At 39.4% G+C, this 20,602-nt stretch overlaps 1 protein-coding gene across 1 annotated transcript; it reads right to left on the reverse strand.

The window, feature by feature from the left end:
* Positions 1-5,855: 5,855 nt before the first annotated feature.
* On the reverse strand, positions 5,856-20,115 carry LOC128523341 (piggyBac transposable element-derived protein 4-like). The gene is made up of 7 exons (XM_053495674.1): positions 20,077-20,115; positions 16,070-16,153; positions 13,667-13,838; positions 11,950-12,221; positions 8,051-8,172; positions 7,651-7,740; positions 5,856-7,546 (listed from the first exon to the last, which is right to left on the reverse strand). Exons 2-7 carry the CDS (start codon positions 16,130-16,132, stop codon positions 5,923-5,925), a joined length of 2,343 nt encoding a protein of 780 aa, XP_053351649.1. The 5' UTR covers positions 16,133-16,153; positions 20,077-20,115; the 3' UTR covers positions 5,856-5,922.
* Positions 20,116-20,602: the final 487 nt, after the last annotated feature.

Raw genomic sequence — 20,602 nt, forward strand, 5'->3', positions numbered from 1 at the left:
CCTCATCAGGATCAGCCATTTCAACTTGAATGAGTGCAAGTTGTTATTTTTATCTTTTATAATAATAATATTAATAATAATAATAAAAATATTCAAATTCAAATTTTATTTGTCACATACACAGTCATACACAGTACGAAATGTAGTGAAATGCTTACACGACCGCCAGTGACCTTAAAAAGAGAATTAAAGCTTATAATAAGTAATAAATATGAATAAAAGAAATACGATAGAAAAATAAAATAAAAAAATTAAATAAAATTGAACTAGGAAAAATAGAACTAAAAATAGAAATAGAAATATACTGTACAAGAACCTTTAAGAAATTGTGGGAGATTATTTTTGGGAGAAAGATGGTGTGCAAATATGCATAGAAAAAAAGTGTCTTTTTGCAATGGTTATTAAAGTGTCTTTGTGCAATGGTCCAGAATGTATACGTAAACATGTAGTGTAGATGGGAAGGTAGATGTGTGTGGAATTGTCCATAGTGTCCATAAATGTATAAAGATTGATTGATTGATTGTGAAAAGATTGTGTTAGTTCTGCATAGTGGTGTGGTTGAGAGACCGTATTGCCTGCGGGAAGAAGCTCCTCCTCAGTCTCTCTGTGTTGGCCTTTAGGGAATCGCTTCCCAGACCGCAACAGAGAGAACAGTCCATTAGGATGGCTGAGGTCCTTCATGATCTTCCTGGCCTTGGTCCAGCACCGCTTGCTGTAGATTGAGTGCAGGTCAGGGAGCTCGGTATATATATATCAGGTCCAGGTCAGGGAGCTCGGTATATATATATATATATATATATATATATATATATATATATATATATATAAATAAAATAATAATAATAATAATAATAAAATGTGTCTAGATAATAATGAGATGAACGAATGAAATGTCTCTGATGAGAAGCCAAGGGTGACGGCGACAGTGGCAAGAAAAAAATCCCTGAGATGGCAATAGGAAGAAACCTTGAGAGGAACCAGACTCAACAGGGAACCCATCCTCATCTGGGTGATAAGAGATAGAAATGATATAACATCATGTGTGTTATGCAGCTGAAAGAACAGTACAATATAACAGAAATTCTTTAAATTAACATGAAGTCCAGTTCAGCATAGGGAGTCAGTAGGTGCAGAGGGCAGATGGGGTCTGGATCACTGGGAGCACAGGAGCAGGATGTGTAGCTCCAACCATAATAAGGTAGAATTCAGCTGGGGCTGGTCCTTCTCTGGATGCCTCAGGATCCTTGCTGGGTTGGCCTTTGTCTACTGAAGCTGGTACAATCTCCAGATGCCTCGGGATGGAGAGAATTAGCGTAGTTGCCATTCAGGATAGATGTACTGGAGTATGAGGTTATGGGAGGAGTTACGCGTATGCTAGATTAAAGAGATGCGTCTTGAGTCTACTTTTAAACTGGGAAACTGTTTGAGCCCCGAACACTGTCTGGAAGGCTATTCCAAAGTTTTGGAGCTAAATATGAAAAAGCCCTACCCCCTTTTGTAGATTTTGATATTCTGGGAACTACGAGAAGTCCAGAGTTTTGTGATCTTAAGGAGCGTGGCGGATTATAGCGTTTCAGAAGACTGGTTAGGTATGTGGGAGCTAAACCATTTAAAGCCCTGTATGTAAGTAGTACTATTTTGTAATTAATTTTAAACTGAACAGGTAGACAGTGCAGGGATAATAATATTGGGTTTATATGATCATATTTTCTGGATCTAGTGAGAACCCTGGCGGCTGCATTTTGGACTAACTGAAGCTTGTTTATTGAGGATGCAGGACAACCACCTAGTAATGCATTACAATAGTCCAGTCTGGAGGTCATGAATGCATGAACTAGCTTTTCTGCATCAGATACGGATAAGATACTCCTAAGTTTGGCGATATTTCTAAGATGGAAAAAGGCTGTTTTTGTGATATTGGAAATATGATTTTCAAAGGACAGGTTACTGTCTAATATTACGCCCAGGTCTTTTACTGTTGAGCTGGTAGTAACAGTACATCCTTCTAAACGCAGGCTGAATTGTGAAAGCTGTTGTGTGCTGGTTTTTGAGCCGATGAGTAATATCCCTGTCTTGTCTGAGTTTAGTAAAAGAAAGTTATTGGTCATTCAATCTTTTATGTCCCGGACACACTCGGTTAATCTAGATGATTTAGGTATTTCGTCTGGTATTGTTGAGATATATAATTTGGTATCATCAGCATAACAATGGAAACTAATCCCATGCTTTCTAATGATGTTTCCCAAGGGAAGCATGTACTGTATATTGAGAACAGCAGAGGTCCTAAAACTGACCCTTGTGGGACCCCATATTTCACTGCAAAATCTACAAAATGGTATCGATCAGACAGGTATGATCTAAACCATTTTAATGCCTGCCCCTGAATACCTATATGATTTTGTAAGCGATCTATGAGAATATTATGATCTATGGTGTCAAATGCAGCACTATGATCAAATCAAGATCAAGAATCATCTGGAATAATATCAACAAAACTCTAACTAAGGTACATCAAACTCTTATCGTGGACAAAATTCACCTTGTTTAGTGTGTGAAGTGCATGATGTTTCGATCTTTAGAATGTCCATTCTTTTTTTCTGTCATTAGTAATACTTTTTTTTTCCTCTGATAGGTGTTTATTAGTTAACAGTCTGACTGAGAAGATTGTGGGATTAGAGGAGCACATCCACATACACTTAGAGGGTCAGTGAGCGATAGAGCAGCTTTATTTTTGTAGGGGAAATTCTGGATGCCTTAGGTGAAGACCGACAGCCACTGACTCCAGCATAAAACCCCTTACAGTAGGGCGAGTGGGTGACGACTGGGCAGCATAGTCACTCAGCCAAAGGTAATGATGAAGTGTCTATCCCACTCAGATAGGTTGTGCTCTCATTTCTTACAGTATAGTCACATAATAGGCCTAGTTAAACAGTGACTACACAGAGCCCAGGCAGGGAGCAGACAAACAGGCTAAACTTAATGTCTACTACATAGTCTCGTCACTCTGGTTCCACCAGATTGAGACTGCGTCTGTTCCCAAAACCAAACAAAAATGTAAAAAGATTTAGGTGGTCTGTTTTAGAAATGTTTGCTGACACAAATATTAGTTTTTACAAAGTTTGCTGCTAAATTGCTTTTAGATCTTTGTTTCAGTTGTTTCTGTGATGTACTGAAATATAATTACAAGCACTTCATACGTTTCAAAGACTTTTATCGACAATTACATTACATTTATGCAAAGAGTCAGTTGTTGCAGTGTTGGCCCTTCTTTTTCAGGACCTCTGCAATTCGACTGGGCATGCTCTCAATTAACTTCTAGGCCAAATCCTGACTGATAGCAACCCATTCTTTCATAATCACTTCTTGGAGTTTGTCAGAATTAGTGGGTTTTTGGTTTGTCCACCCGCCTCTTGAGGATTGACCACAAGTTCTCAATGGGATTAAGATCTAGGGAGTTTCTAGGTCATGGACCCAAAATTTCAACATTTTGGTCCCCGAGCCACTTAGTTATCACTTTTGCCTTATGGCACGGTGCTCCATCGTGCTGGAAAATACATTGTTCTTCACCAAACTGTTGTTGGATTGTTGGAAGAAGTTGCTGTTGGAGGGTGTTTTGGTACCATTCTTTATTCATGGCTGTGTTTTTGGGCAAAATTGTAAGTGAGCTCACTCCCTTGGATGAGAAGCAACCCCACACATGAATGGTCTCAGGATGCTTTACTGTTGGCATGACACAGGACTGATGGTAGCGCTCACCTTTTCTTCTCCGGACAAGCCTTTTTCCAGATGCCCCAAAGAATCGGCAAGAGGCTTCATCGCAGAATATGACTTTGCCCCAGTCCTCAGCAGTCCATTCACCATACTTTCTGCAGAAGATCAATCTGTACCTGATGTTTTTTTTTTTGTTGAGAGAAGTGGCTTCTTTGCTGCCCTTCTTGATACCAGGCCATCTTCCAAAAGTCTTCACCTCACTGTGCGTGCAGATGCGCTCACACCTGCCTGCTGCCATTCCTGAGCAAGCTCTGCACTGGTGGCACATTGATCCCGCAGCTGATTCCTCTTTAGGAGACGATCCTGGCGCTTGCTGGACTTTCTTGCACACCCTGAAGCCTTCTTAACAAGAATTGAACCTCTTTCCTTGAAGTTCTTGATGATCCTATAAATTGTTGATTTAGGTGCAATCTTAGTAGCCACAATATCCTTGCCTGTGAAGCCATTTTTATGCAACGCAATGATGGCTGCACTCGTTTCTTTGCGGGTCACCGTGGTTAACAATGGAAGAACAATGATTTCAAGCATCACTCTCCTTTTAACATGTCAAGTCTGCCATTCTAACCCAATCAGCCTGACATAATGATCTCCAGCCTTGTGCTCGTCAACATTCTCACCTGAGTTAACAAGACGATTACTGAAATGATCTCAGCAGGTCCTTTAATGATAGCAATGAAATGCAGTGGAATTTTTTGGGGAGATTAAGTTAATTTTCATGGCAAAGAAGGCGTATGCAATTCATCTGATCACTCTTCATAACATTCTGGAGTATATGCAAATTGCTGTTATAAAAATTTAAGCAGCAACTTTTCCAATTTTCAATATTTATGTAATTCTCAAAACTTTTGGCTACGACTATACAGTGCATACATATAAAGAATTTAAATTACTTTTTTCTCTATCCTCCTTACAAATAACACTTTAATAACACAAACTTAAACTATAACAGTGGTAAGACAACTGAGTAACTGTCCTGCAAAAAGGGACAGTTAACATCACAGAAGGCTGATATGGTGCAAAACAGAACAGTGCAATAATTAATCCTTGCACAAACACACTCTAATCCTTGATTCTATTAAGGATTAGAGTGTGTGCAAAATAGACAATAAAGTGTCTTTTCAAGCACCACCTCAGCAATATGATAAAATACACTTTATTTGATTTTTAATCAACCATAGTATACAAGCATGACTGAGCAATATTAATATAAAAAAATTAAAATTTTTAATATCAATCATAAAACATAATTCTCATAAACAATACTGTCTAGATCGGGGGTAATGAATTAGACTTAACAGTCTGGTGAATAAACTGAGGCTTAAATTTTATGTTTGTGTTTGCATTTATAGAGAGCTAAATCCAATCATTATAAGTTTATTATTTAAAAAAAAAAAAAAAAAAATTAAATTTCTATAGCATTCCAATAATATTTTTCAGTTTTCAGTAACTGCGTTAAACATGTGCACAGTTTGATTTTTGATGGCCGTGTATATTTCTTTGTATTTGTTGAAACAACAATCTTTAATCAATCTTCGGTGAATCTTTAACTGCGCACACTGGGCTATACATAAATGTGAAAGGACTCTGGTAGCTCTATCATACCGGACTCTCAGTTCAGGTATTAAACATGCCAACAGGCCCTTACTCGGACTACTGTAGATATGTTTGCTTTAATGATTAGTGTTTTGTCTTATAGTGGCGCTTTGGAACATTTGAGACAAACTGGTTTTAAACTTCCTGCAGGAAAAATAAACACTGACCTGTTCATTCATCTTTAAAAGGTTCAGGTTCATAGTCTACTTTCCTTTACTTGGCGCAAGCCATGCTGTGTCATGCTTTCTTTTCAGTTTCTTCCTCTCATACATGGTAAACTATCACATTTATGTTTGCGTATAGCCACGCCCAATTCGGAGAGAAAAATGTTAGATTACTGGTATGTTAATTATCCTAGTTTATCAGAAAGCCATCAGGGTTCTGATAGAACTGGCACTTGGACTGGATCCGGACCGCGGTCCCTCCCTTCCTTAGTGTTGCCTGACGTGACACACACAGACTATTTACAGATAACAGTTTACTACAACTTATCTAATCTAAAAAAAAGAACATAAAACTAATTTGAACAAATATGAACAGTTCCAGTCAACAAGCAGGCTATGCATGCCACTCCCCAAAACAGTTCCTGTCCAGCATCAGACAAAGGGGAGTGTCACAGGCCTTACACTTCCAGGGAGTGGTGTTACGCACCCCTTTACCAGCACAATTCTGGCAGCGCCTGCGCCCCACTGTGGCCCTGTTGGCGCTGTTAAACTCCTTGGCACAAGCAACAGGAAGATGGTCACTCTGTCGCTTTGTAGGAATTCCTGTTTTTTCCACCCCACATAGTTCACTCACCAACTGCAACACAAACTCCTTATGTGCCAACTTCCCCGATTTGTTTCTGTCAGCAAGCTCCAGATGCATGATGTAAGCGTTGGTGCAGGCAATGTCGAGGAAGTGAAGGAACAGGGTGTGGTACCAACAGCTTGCCCTTCTGTGTGTAGAGTAGTACTGGCTGAGCTGATCGGATCGGTCAACTCCACCCATGTACTTGTTGTACTGTAGCACTGGAACAGGGCAAGGAACGGCGACCAACTTGTACTTTCCATCCTTGTCCTTCATCGTCCTCTGAACGGTGTCACCAGAAAAGGCAGGGTGAATAGTGGAGCACACAGACACCTCTCGTGTGTCCATCCACTTTACAAAAACAATGGAGTCCTGCCTGATCCACCGCACTGTGCCACGTGGTGACTTTTTTGTCAGGACACCCTGGCCATTAGGAAACCCTTTTCTGCTCTCCCTGTATGTTCCACAGGCCCCAAACTTCATGGCTGCCAGGTCATTGAACAACTTTGGGCTTGTGTAGAAGTTATCCATGTAAATATGGTATCCAGTACCCAGTGGCTGCACCAGATCCAAAACCACATCATGCGACAGTCCATGAATGCTTGGATCGCGTGACTTTCCAACGTACACACTGAAATCAACAGTGTATCCATTGCATGAGTCTGTCAACACAAAGAGCTTTATCCCCCATTTGGTGGGTTTGTTCTTTATATACTGGGTCAACCCAGTTTTGGCTTTTGTGGCCACCATCCTGTCGTCTATAGCCAGTTCCCTCTTCGGGTGGTACAATGATTTGCAGGCCACACGCATGTTATCCAAGAGTGGTCGGATGCAGAACAGTTTGTCGAACCCGGGTGTGCATTTCTCCCCATCATTCTCCTGGTCCTGCTTTGGATCACTTAGATGGAGGTTCCACATCAATGATTGGAAACGAATCCGAGTCATGATGGATCCAGGAAAAGGCACACTCATAATGGAGTCCCGCCTCCAATAGTCCTGGATGTTTGGCAGCTTCACCAGTGAAGTGTACAGAACCAGCCCCAAAAACTTGTAAAACTCCTCTACATTTACATCTTCCCAATCATAGGTTTTGCCCGGACTATTTTGTGCAGCATACTTGTTGGTGTTGCTGCACAGTTGTTTGACCACTGCTGAAGAGAAAAACAGCTGGAACAGGTTGAGGGGGGAATGCTCCACCGTGGTATCGACCTGTACACCAGGGGTCCTCAGTGGCCTGAATCGGAATGGTGGCGGAGCGATATCCTGGTCGTGCTCGGTTTTCCAGTTTTCCATTTTTGCCGACTGGGAGCTGGAATGAGATGTTTGACCGGTTCTTGTTCCTCGCCTCAGCTTTGATGCAGTCGGTGAATCCTGAACTTCTGAATGTTTATCACTAGAAGACAAAAAGTGATATCCAAATCGACTTCTAACCGAGCATTATTTCTACATTTACAAGGCAAAGTAATCCTCATTAGCAAAACAAAACAAGGAGCTTACCTTAAGTCAAAAAGGTCTTCCTCCCAAATCAATGGCCTCTTTTGTCCAGCTGTGTACCTTGCTGGAGGCTGTGTGGGCGGCTGCTCAGCACTGTATTCATGTGAATATAAAAAAAATAATAATAATTACATTTACAATCAAATCTTATATAAAGTGTAACATGGTCGCCTTCCCTAGAGACAAAAAAAATACAAAAAGGGAAAACGAACACTGCAGAAATGTGCGAAAAGTCAAAAACAGATGTAAAAAGAAAAAAAAAATGGTGCAAGAGATTTGTTTCTGTTCTCAGAGACCACTGCAAAAAAAAAAAAAAAAAAAAATTACAGCAATTACATATTACAATCTTTACACATTCACCAAATTACTGACAAGTATATACGAGTTTTGAAGACAAACTTACGTTGGCTGGGACGCAAAAGACAGATCTCCATTTTCTTTGTCAGTATAGGAATCCTCACTATCCCAATCGGAGGAGAGATTTTCCTCTTCAGAATCTTCCACTCCGGAGAAGTAATCTAATGCCTGCTGGACATTCATTGTTCGATTAAGAGTCATGTTTTACATTCAGCAATTTTTACACTAAACAACAGAAATAGTTAAAGAAAAATGTTTTTGGTGGTAATCACGCTTCTGCTTGGATCTGAATGACCTCTTCCGCACCACTTATTTTGGTCATGTGGACATGGAAATGCCATGTTTCTGGTTGTTTTTTTGTATTTTATTTAACCCATAGAGCTCATCTCATTGGTCATCTCATTTTGTTTGGGTTTTCCGATAAATGACGCAGAACCAAAGTCGGCATTATTTTTAAAACGCAAAAATTTTAAAGCATCTGAAACATGGGAATGAAGTTGGCAAAAAAAAAGAAAAAAAGATGGTATTTCTTTATTGACATAAACCAGAAGGTGATGGCATAGACATAAAAAGTTTTGTGAAATCTTGCATCATAACACACACACCAAGTAAAAACCCTAGGCTGCATGCTTTAGCTAGATCTTTCGTTTGTGTCGTAGGGTATTTTTCTTATTACGCTTTTTAATATTTTAAAACCCGGTAAGGCCCAACACATCAAAAAATAGGCAGGAAATTCAGATTTTTGGGAACCAAGATGTTTATTAGTTTTTTCAGCAAAATCCTTTATTTTATATAGATTTTTTTATATCACTTTTGATACATTTGGCTTTTTTTGCAACTTTTTTGTCACAACAATGTTAATTTTAGATAAAAAAACAAACTTTGCCCATAACATTTTGAACATATGGGACTTTTCAGTTTGTGCGTGTGTGTGTGAGTATATGTGTTTTTTAACAGTTTTTTTTTTTGCTATGTGGTAGGCATAAAAACAGTTTAACACTTCACACAGTAGACATGTAAAGTGATTGCCCGTGCAGTGCTCGCATCCGAAACGAAGCCGGGTTTTCCCATGTTGGAAAAAAAACAGTGCCATCCTGTCCTCACATCAAAAGACACACGGCAGTTTGGCCTTTTACCATCTTACAATGATGTCGCTGTCCTGGTTTACATTGAATTCCATTGACCCTCTTCCATTTTTTTCTTTAGTTCTTTTTCATCCATTATTATGCAGTCTTTCTAACCCAGTTGATTCTGATCGTGCCAATGTAGTGGATTCCTCTCTCTTTAAGCAATGCACCAGGGGACCTGATGTGAAGTCTACAAAGACCTTGTGATGTATTCTCGTGGGAAGTGTTGATGTCAATTTCAGCATGACTACTCTTGCGACACCAACATCAGACTTTTCTCTGTCTGGATTTTCTGAACCTTGACAAACATCAAAGTCATAAAGCCACTCTGTCCAGCACATCACCACATTTTGAAACCCCATTTGTAAGGTTTTGCATGAATGTAGAAACGTAGATGAGATTTTCCCTTGAATGGCAACATGATTTCATCAACTGCATGGCATTCCTCAGGAGGTATGCAGAGAAACTCTTCTCGTAGTTTTTGTAACCATGGCCTGAGCTTTCACTGTTTAACTAACTTTGCATCATCAGACACACTGAGGTTGTCCTGAAGGTGAATCAGTGTCAAAAAACGATTTCAAAACTTCACATCACAAACTGCAGGGAGCTTTGTCTCCATCTCCCAATAGATTCTCACACAGAACATCTGTACTAACCCCATATGCATGTACATCCCTAGAACCTACTCTCTCTCCTTGCCCTGTTTTTGTACACTGTTCAGGTTTGTTTGTTCTGCAGTTTCTTGAGTCATTTAATCAGTGACAAACTGTTTGAAATACGTGTATGGTGTCCAGTCAGACCAGTCCTCTGTGCCTCCCTCAACACATGCAATGAAATCACCAGACAGAGCTTGATCTTGTATTTTTCTCCATGTATATTCTTTCCTTTTTGCATTGCCTTTCACTGACTTGTTTCTGATTGTGTCCTGTGTTGCTGTACACGTTCATCCTGATAGTCCGCTTCATTACTTCATTACTAATTCAGCCTGCGTTTAGAAGGATGTACTGTTACTACTAGCTCAACAGTAAAAGACCTGGGCGTGATATTAGACAGCAACTTGTCTTTTGAAAATCATATTTCCAATATCACAAAAACAGCCTTTTCCATCTTAGAAATATTGCCAAACTTAGGAGTATCCTATCCGTATCTGATGCAGAAAAGCTAGTTCATGCATTCATGACCTCCAGACTGGACTATTGTAATGCATTACTAGGTGGTTGTCCTGCATCCTCAATAAACAAGCTACAGTTAGTCCAAAATGCAGCCGCCAGGGTTCTCACTAGATCCAGAAAATATGATCATATAACACCTATATTATCATCCCTGCACTGGCTACCTGTTCAATTTAGAATTAATTACAAAATAGTACTACTTACATACAAGGCTTTAAATGGTTTAGCTCCCTCATACCTAATCAGTCTTTTGATACGCTATAATCCACCACGTCCCTTAAGATCACAAAACTCCGGACTTCTGGTAATTCCCAGAATTTTTAAATCTACAAAAGGGGGCAGGGCATTTTCATATTTGGCTCCAAAGCTTTGGAATAGCCTTCCAGACACTGTTCGGGGAGCAGACACGGTTTCCCAATTCAAAAGTAGGCTCAAGACGCATCTCTTTAATCTGGCATACGCGTAACTCATCCCATAACCTCATACTCCAGTACACCTATCCTGAATGGCAACTACGCTAATTCTCTCCATCTTTTCTGTATTTTTCTACCCATCCTGAGACATCTGGAGATTGTGCCAGCTTCAGTAGACAAAGGCCAACCCTGCGAGGTTTCTAAGGCATCTTGAGAAGGACCTGCTCCAGCTAGATTCTGCTTTATGATGGCTGGAGCTACACATCCTGCTCCTGTGCTTCCAGTGATCCTGACCCCATCTGCCCTCCGCACCTACTGCTGAACTGAATCTACACAACTTCTGATATATTGAACTTTCACCTGCACAACACACTTGATGTTATTTCTATCTGTTATCACCCAGATGAGGATGGGTTTCCTGTTGAGTCTGGTTCCTCTCAAGGTTTCTTCCTATTGCCATCTCAGGGAGTTTTTCCTTGCCACTGTCGCCATCACCCTTGGCTTGCTCATCAGAGACATTTCATTCATCATTCATTCATTTCATTATTATCTAGACACATTTTTCTCACACATACACACTTCCAAATATTTTCTTTTCTTTTCTTTCTTAAAAACAAAACAAAAAAAAAAATCTTTCATTTTTTTTCTTGTGAAGCTGCTTTGGGACAATGACCATTGTTAAAAGCGCTATATAAATAAAATTGAATTGAATTGAATTGAATTACTGCCATCTACTATCATGGTCTGAGAAGTCGATTCCTCCTCCTAATCATCATCCTTAGCTGCTCTATGTCACTTGAATTGGCATCAATGTGACTGTAAATTCAAATTCTATTTTAAGATTGCATTTCAGTTAATAATTAGATTAATTAAATCACCAAAATAGTGTATGTTTGTATTGTGGTAGGCATGATATCGATTAAATTACAAAAATATGACATGAACTTTCGAGGATAAAGCACCTATAACCACAATATCAAATTTTATACATTTTAACATGATTTAACTGTAATATAAACAATGAACTATTAAGCTATTATGCTTTGTTTCAGCAAGTGTAAAAAAATAAATAAATACACAAATGTTATTCTTACCGTTACTTTCTGAACATTTGCAAAGATTTTTCTGTCAAAAGCGGCACTGGGTTTTTAAGAAAAGTAGTGATTATAAGATAGAGGTCACAGAACCTGATGTCTCAAATATAAAACAAATAGTTATATAAAACAAACTCACTGCCCAGGAGTATCCACTGTTCATGGCGTCCTCTCTGTCCACCAGCTCTCCCTGGTAGGGTCCGAAGTGTGCACCTACTGGAACAGTCTCCCCCTTATTAAACACTCCGAGTCCTGCATCAGGAATACTGGACTCCTGAATCTCTAGTCCAGGAGGAAGAGTTTGTCTGGCTCGGTCAGAGACCCCCATGGGTACAGGCGTATCACGGATGAAGAGGGGAGAACCATGAACCTCACACTTGTTGAAGAAGAAGGATTTGCAGATCTCACAGTCTGGGAATAGAGAAATAAAATGGAATAAAATAATGTCCAAATGTGTGTGTACTGTAAAAAGGTCTTATTATTCTCAGCACAAATTTTGTTTCAGCATTCAACTTCTGCATTATTATGTGCAAAATCATTCACTATTTCCAAACATGGCAAAAAAGTTAATAAAAACTGTACAGTGAATCCTCGGATTACGAGCATAATTTCATTCCGGAAGTGGATTCTATTTCAAAGCACTCGTAAACCAAATACAAATTTTCCATAAGAAATAATGGAAACTCAAATTATTTGTTCCACAGCCCAAAAAAATAAATACAGATAATTAACACACAATATGAAGTAAAAAAAATAAATAAAAATTAACCGTCACTTCACCTTTAAAAAATAAATCCTGAAAGATAAGTGTTTCCGTTTATGCGCGCAGGCGGTGTGTGTGCGTGTGTGTGTGTGTGTGCACGGATGTTGATTATACCAGTAAGAGACGCGCACTAACACTTGTACTTTGTAGCAAGAGCAGAGAACAGGTGAAGGAAAATCTAGAGAGGTGGAGGTACGGAGGAATGTAGGTTAGTTGTAGCAAAACAGAATACATGTGTCTAAATGAGAGGAGCCCAAGCGGAAGATGTTGAGGTTCTCTTTGGGAGTGACAAGGATGGATAGGATCAAGAATGAGTTCATCAGAGGGACAACCCATGTTGGATGTTTTGGAGATAAAGTCAAAGAGGCCAGATTGAGGTGGTTTGGACATGTTCAGAGGAGAGATTGTAAATATATCGGTGGAAGGATGCTAAGGTTGGAACTGTCATTAAACTAAACATAGATCAAAGAGGAGGTTTATGGATGCAGTGAGAGAGGACATATAGTTAGTTGGAGTAAGAGAAGAGTATGTAGAAGATAGGGTTCGATAGAGGCAGATGATTCGCTGTGGCAACAACTGAAAGGGAACAGCTGAAAGACGAAGAAGAAGAAGAACATTTGCATGCCGGTAAAGAAAGCAATGTATTAAATGACAAATTAGTTTTTATATTGGGCCCCCCATTGGGGGGTTGGGGTTGGAGCAAAGAGTTTACATAAAAATAAAAAGCGTGACCAAGTTCCCAGAAGAACTCATTCTCCAGCGCGCTCAGTAAAACCCGGCAGCTGTTTAAATTATAAAACTGCACACATCTGCGTCTAACACCACTGATTAACTGACGCTTACAGAATTTCCTTTTGTGTTGAATTTTCTTTATCCTTTCTGCTTTTGGCATGTTTTTCTATATTCCTAAGAAGCGAGTAAAACAGCTAATAGGTTATACCGAGCATGCTGGAGAATAAGAGTTCTTCTGGTGTTTTAGTTTAATGGCTAAATAATCAGAGCCCTGTTGTTCTTTTAAGTGCACTGGCTAGTGTAGAATAATGAGTGAGTGAGTGAGAGTGTAACTGAGCTCCAGAGAGGCCTGATGTCTTACAGAGCTGGTCTTTATGGTCAGGATCTTCCTCTTTAATGGAGATATCTTCAGATTTGGTGTCCAGGTCGCCTCCATGGTTGCAGATGTTCAGCTCCAGCATCTCCTCTTTCTTCACTTCTGACCATGTGGATGTTCCTCCATCTGAAGTCTCCATTTTCATGTCCTCACACGGCTAAATATCAAACAACAATAACACTCACTCAGAAAAGACTTTAGATTTCCTTTCTCACTCCTCATTGTAGGGCTGTGCAATTAATCGAATTTTGATTTCAATTTCGGGTCTCAACGATCACAAAAATGGTGTAATCGAAAAAAAAAAAACGATTATTCACTTTTTAAAAAAAGTTTTTTTGACCTGCGTTCTGACGCGCGCGCATCCGCACTTTCACCCTTCCAGAAGACTGAACTCTCTCACTCTATACTGTCAGTGAAGATGTTGCGTACAGTATGTGGTACCTGATCGCATTTAAAAATTAGTGAGAGTGAAGATGGTAGAAAAAGAGCAGCCACAGAAGTCTTTGGTCAACAAAAGAGGTAAAAGTAATTCTGTTGTTTGGGAACAGTTTGGATTCGAAGAAGCGTACGTGGATTAAAAACAATCAAGATTGTGCAAGATTTTCTACGTGTTTGTGTCGGCACCGGTTGGTAACACCACAAATCTTTTTAACCATTTAAAATTTAAAAACAGACCGACATATGACTAACTAATAAAGAAACAGAAAGAACGACAAACAACCCCCACAACATCCTCGGCAACACAGTCATGCATTAAAGACACGCTCTTCAGTGCAACTCCGTATCCATTCAGCTCAGAAAGGCACAAAAAAATAACAGATGCCGTTACATACTTTTTAGCCAAAGACATGTGTCCTGTTAGCACGGTTGAGAAGGAAGGATTCAGGAAAATGATAAATACTCTGGACAAGCGTTATGCTTTGCCATCTCGACACTATTAATAATATTTTATTATTTATAACTTATTTATTATTTTATTTAATATTTATATTTTATTTATTACTTGTTTTTAAAAGATTGTGGAAGTGCGCTACATTGTTGATCTTGTTTGCCTTTATCTGTTTTATCTGTCTTAAACTGTTTTAAGGAGAATTCACTGTTCAATAAATGCAACATATTTCCAAAGTCAATAAGTAATCGTGTAAAATAATCGTGATTATCTTCACTATACCTGGGTTAATATCCGTCAATGTCATGATTTTAAAAATATAAAAATATTTTCTTCCTGATATTATTACAGTGGAACCTTGGATTATGAGCATAATTTGTTCCAGACGTGGCTCATATTACGAAACACTCAAGAACCAAACTAAATTTTCCCATAAGAAACAATGGAAACCCAAATTATTAAAGAACAAGGCACTGTACATTAAAAAAAAAGAAAAAAGAAATCTCAACAGATAAGTGTTTCTGTTTGTGCTCACAGGTGCTGTGTGTGTGTGTGAAGCTAAGGTAAGAGGAGAGGAGATATCAGACCGCCCCCTTCTCCCTCTTCTCATCTTACACAGTAAACCTTTCTCCCCTCTTATTTGAATTTCACACAAACACACACATTAACAGGAAGACTGTTTTGTCTGAAAAATTAGCAAGGAACATCGCTAGTGTAAATTGGCAAACTAACGGAATCACTGCTGTAAAGTAAAACAAACAAACAAATGAACCAGTACTTTACCTTTGAAAAGAATCGCGACAGAGCAGAGGAAAAGAGTATGTGTGTGTGTGAAGGGGCACGGTGTCAAATTACGCGCGCGCAAACATAACGACAGGCTGAAACACAGATGGAGAAAATGGATCTTTAACCTCTCTAATAAGACTTTCTTTTGCTTTACACGTGCGCTGTACAGACATGAATACAGTCACAAAATAAAATATATTTTACACACACACATGGTCACAGTGTTATAGCAAACAGAACACGCGTGCAAGGATGTTGATTATACCACTGAGAGACGAGCACTAAGACCCAGCAGGGGAGACGATTACCCACAATTCCGCAGCGCAAGAGAGATAAAAACCGTTGGCTCAGTTGTGATCACGTGACTTTGGGCATCAAAACAAGAAGCGCATGCGTGATACATGATGCTCGGTACTCGTAAAAAAAAGACTTGTTCATTTTCCAAGTCAAATTATTGAATTAAAAATCTTTGCTCATCTTGAGAAACACTCGCAACACTCGCGTTACCCGTAATCCAAAGTTCCACTGTACACAATTTTAAGACCATATAAAGTTAATAAATATAGTAGTCAGAACTCAAACGTTTAATATTTTAGCATCACAACTGGATTTTAAACATGAATTAAATGTTGCCTGTTTCTCATAACCCTGGTTTTCTCTCTTACAAACCAAAAGTGCAGCACTTAATCACGACAAAGACTAAGTATGTGTACCTGTGAGGGAAGAGGAGAACTGGGCCTCCTGGAGGAGCGGCGTCTGTCTCCTGCTGAACTCATCACAACTCCTTTAAACACACACTGAACAACAAAAAGAAGGGTTATTTAATCTGTTTTATTGTTGTAAAACCTAACAGAGCATCCTTGTTAAAAGACTGTTCTGGAGAACGATTAACTGGACGCTACAGTCCAACATACTAATCAATAATTCCAGAACTCGATCAGGCGACTGAATATTTAGAGTCAACGTTTCGTTATACCTTAGTTAATGTAGTTCCAGTTAAAAGAAAAAAATTTTAGGATAAGAAATTCGCTCCCTGGTATAACGATCACACACGCACTTTAAAACAGACCGCTCGGAAATTAGAACGTAAATGGCGTCAAACTAAATTACTAGTATTTCAAATAGCATGGAAGGAGAGCATCCTGAACTATAGAAAAGCTCTTAGTGTAGCTAGATCAACATATCTCTCAACTCTTATAGAAAATAACTAAAATAATCCTAAATTTTAATTGAATACCGTAGCCAAATTAACCAGAAATAAGACCACTGCAGAAATCTCCACAACAACATTGTGTAATATTGAGGACTTTATGAACTTTTTTAATAATAAAATTGTAAATATTAGGCATAAAATTGAGGTTTTGAAACCGAACAATGTAATTGATGCAGACGTTAATCTAGCCATGTCAGATCAGAACCTAGAATACTTTACTCCCCTTGAAGAGAATGAACTAATTTCACTCATCTCTTCTGCAAATTCATCAACCTGTATATTAGATCCTGTACCGACACATTTTCTTAAACAGATAGTACCAGCAATAACAGAACCCCTATTGAGAATAATTAATTCTTCACTCAGCATTGGGTATGTTCCAAAATCTTTTAAATTAGCAGTTATTGAACCGATTATAAAGAAACCTGACCTCGACCCCTGTCAGCTGTCCAATTACAGGCCGATATCAAACCTCTCCTTTATCTCTAAGATTCTGGAAAAGATAGTAGCGGAGCAGCCATGCTCATATCTACATAGAAATGGCATACATGAACTGTATCAGTCAGGATTTAGGCCTCATCACAGCACAGAGACAGCACTTGTTAAAGTAGTAAATGACCTCTTACTGGCCTCTGATCAGGGTTGTGCAATCATGCTTGTATTACTCGACCTCAGTGCAGCTTTTGACACCATTGTAGTATTACATCATAGTATTCTTCTCCCCAGACTAGAAAATGTAGTAGGAATTAAGGGTACAGCCCTCTCCTGGCTCAGATCCTATTTGACCGATCGGTATCAATATGTGACTTAAATGGTGATTATTCTAAATGTTCTCTAGTGGAGTTTGGTATTCCACAGGGTTCAGTTTTAGGCCCCCTGCTTTTTTCCCTTTACATGCTTCCTCTGGGCAACATAATCTGTAAGCATGGTATTAGTTTTCACTGTTGATGACGAAACACAGTTATACACTCCCCTAAAGGATTATTAGGAACACCGTACTAATACGGGGTTTGACCCTCTTTTGCCTTCAGAACTGCCTTAATTTTACGTGGCATTGATTCAACAAGGTGCATTCTTTAAAAATGTTGGCCCATATTGATAGGATAGCATCTTGCAGTTGATGGAGATTTGTGGGATGCACATCCAGGGCACGAAGCTCCTGTTCCACCACATCCCAAAGATGCTCTATTGGGTTGAGATCTGGTGACTGTGGGGGCCATTTTAGTACAGTGAACTCATTGTCATGTTCAAGAAACTAATATGAAATGATTCGAGCTTTGTGACATGGTGCATTATCCTGCTGGAAGTAGCCATCAGGGGATGGGTACGTGGTGGTCATAAAGGGATGGACAAGGTCAGAAACAATGCTCAGGTACCCGTCTGGCACCAACAACCATGCCACGCTCAAAATTGCTTAAATCACCTTTCTTTCCCATTCTGACATTCAGTTTGGAGTTCAGGAGATTGTCTTGACCAGGACCACACCCCTAAATGCATTGAAGCAACTGCCAAGTGATTGGTTGATAAGATAATTGCATTAATGAGAAATTGAACAGGTGTTAATCCAGATAAGACAGAAGTTCTGGTCATAGGACCACATACAGCTAGAAGTAAGATTCTAGATCACTCTGTAACTTTAGATGGCCTTTCTGTTTCATCAAGTGCAACAGTAAAAGACCTCGGTGTGATTATAGATTCCGGCCTTACATTTGAAGCTTATGTAAATGATATTACCAGGATAGCATTCTTTCACCTCAGAAATATTGCCAAGATAAGAAATATACTGTTGCTAAACGATGCAGAAAAACTAGTTCATGCTTTTATCACCTCTAGGTTGGACTATTGTAATGCCTTACTGTCTGGTTGTCCAGAATGCAGCAGCGAGAGTCCTCACTACAACCAGAAGATACGAGCACATCACCCCTATCTTATCTTCACTGCATTGGCTCCCTGTGAAATTTCGCATTGATTTTAAAATACTACTCTTGACGTATAAAGCATTAAATGGTCTCGCGCGGCAGTATCTGAGTGAACTGCTAGTGTCTTACGATCCGCCATGCCTACTTCGATCAAAGGATGCAGGCTGCTTATCAGTACCGCATATTATGAAAACTACAGCAGGGGGCGGAGCTTTTTCTTACAAAGCCCCGAAATTATGGAATAGTCTTCCAAATAGTGTTTGGGACTCAAATACAGTCTCAGTGTTTAAGTCCAGGCTAAAAACCTATTTATTTAATCAAGCATTTTTATAAATAGATTAGCCATAGGTAAAGGAGCAGATCTGGGGGACTCATGGACGTAGAGTATTATGGTGAACTGGTATGTTTAGATGCTGTCCTCCCCACTCTCATTGATCACTCAGGTTTGTTGACGGTGAGGTGATTGGTTGCTTTACATCTCAGTTCCCCCTCATGTTTGTGTTTCCTTCTGGCTCCTCCCTTTTAGTTATGCTGTCATAGTTAGTCCTGCCGGAGTCTCTGCTTTCACTCTACAGTAAATATACATTTACATTATACATTGTGTGACTTATCTCTTCTCTTTTGCTCTCTCCTGCTCTTTCTTTTTTTTTCACCCTTTCCCTCTTTCCCTCTCTCTGTCGAGCTACACATGTCGTTGCTGAGCTGCCAGTGATTTAGACTCCCTCTGCCCTCCGGACCTGTCTGACCCATCCTGGTGCCCCGCTTATGCTAGGAGATCTTGTCACATGGATGCCCCGTGTTCCTCTTTGGGATGCGTATGGTGTCTGGGGATGGCTTTTCTGTACCAAGAAGACAGTTCTGGCCTTGACTGGTGTTGGAAGCTGTTTCTCTGAGGCCTTGACAGTTTGATAGATCAGAACTGGAACTTCCTACAAATCTACCTGAGTTTTCACTAACTACCCGGGCTCTATATTAACATCAATTGACATTAACTGTTATACTGAACTTCCAGCCACCTAACACACTGTATAAATGCAGATCATTTACTGCTATCCGTTTCACCCAGATGAGGATGGGTTCCCTGTTGAGTCTGGTTCCTCTCAAGGTTTCTTCTTATTACCATCTCAGGGAGTTTTTCCTTGCCACTGTCGCCCTCGGCTTGTTCACCAGGGACAAACTGACCATTTTGATTCATACAAATTCACATTTCATACAAACTTAAATAATTCTTTTCATTGTGTAAAGCTGCTTTGCGGGAATGAAAATTGTTAAAAGCGCTATAGAAATAAAATTGAATTGAATAATATAAACTAACAAACAAACAAAACAACCAATATATAAGTAATAAATTCACAGATTATGTTTCACTTTCTGTTTCTACCACAGTGTGGACTATATGGGTTAGTGTTTAAACACACACACACACATTTTATATATATATATATATATATATATATATATATATATATATATATATATATATATGTGTGTGTGTGTGTGTGTGTGTGTGTGTGTGTATGTTTATATGTGTGTGTGTATGAAACACTGCCGGAGTTCATTCTAACTCATTCGGGTTGTTTAAACTTACCCCCTGGTTTAAAGGTGTTAGATCTTCGCGCACACACGCGCACGCTGCACCTCAGGAGTGTAAAACTGCTCAGGATGTTCCGTCCCGAGTCCAACTTCTACTTTGCGCTTTTATTATTATTATTATTATTATTATCTTCTTCTTCTTTGGTGCGGTCTACCGCCACCTGCTGGACCGGAGTTTGGAGCGGCAGACTGGCAGCAACACGAACAAAACACCCCGCGAAACAACTTCTTCTGTGTTTTTGTTGGCGCTTTGCAAACAACGGAACGGTGCATCACAGCCCCCAGCTGGTCAGGAGTCTGGATCAGGCCCTTTTTATTACTAAAACAAGAAGAATCTCCAGTGAAGAACAAGTGACAGGACTCTTGTGTATACAACATATCAATAAGTCAGAGGGATACGAAAATAAATAAATAAATAAATAAAAGAAAAAATAGAATCACATTGTAAAGCTGACAGGTTAAATGTTTTCACAGCTTTTCGGGTTAGTGCAGTCTGTCACAGATTCAGTACAGTTTAATAT

This window comes from Clarias gariepinus, chromosome 1, assembly GCF_024256425.1.
Source record: "Clarias gariepinus isolate MV-2021 ecotype Netherlands chromosome 1, CGAR_prim_01v2, whole genome shotgun sequence".
In the NCBI taxonomy this organism is placed as follows: domain Eukaryota; kingdom Metazoa; phylum Chordata; class Actinopteri; order Siluriformes; family Clariidae; genus Clarias; species Clarias gariepinus.

Excerpts from the sequence above, each read along its gene's own strand:
- LOC128523341 (XM_053495674.1), bottom strand. The coding sequence starts at position 16,132 with ATGAGTTCAGCAGGAGACAGACGCCGCTCCTCCAGGAGGCCCAGTTCT. Across the intron at positions 13,839-16,069 it reads GTTCTCCTCTTCCCTCACAG|CCGTGTGAGGACATGAAAAT; the intron begins GTACACATACTT and ends TTTGATATTTAG. Across the intron at positions 7,547-7,650 it reads GAAGACCTTTTTGACTTAAG|TGATAAACATTCAGAAGTTC; the intron begins GTAAGCTCCTTG and ends TTTGTCTTCTAG.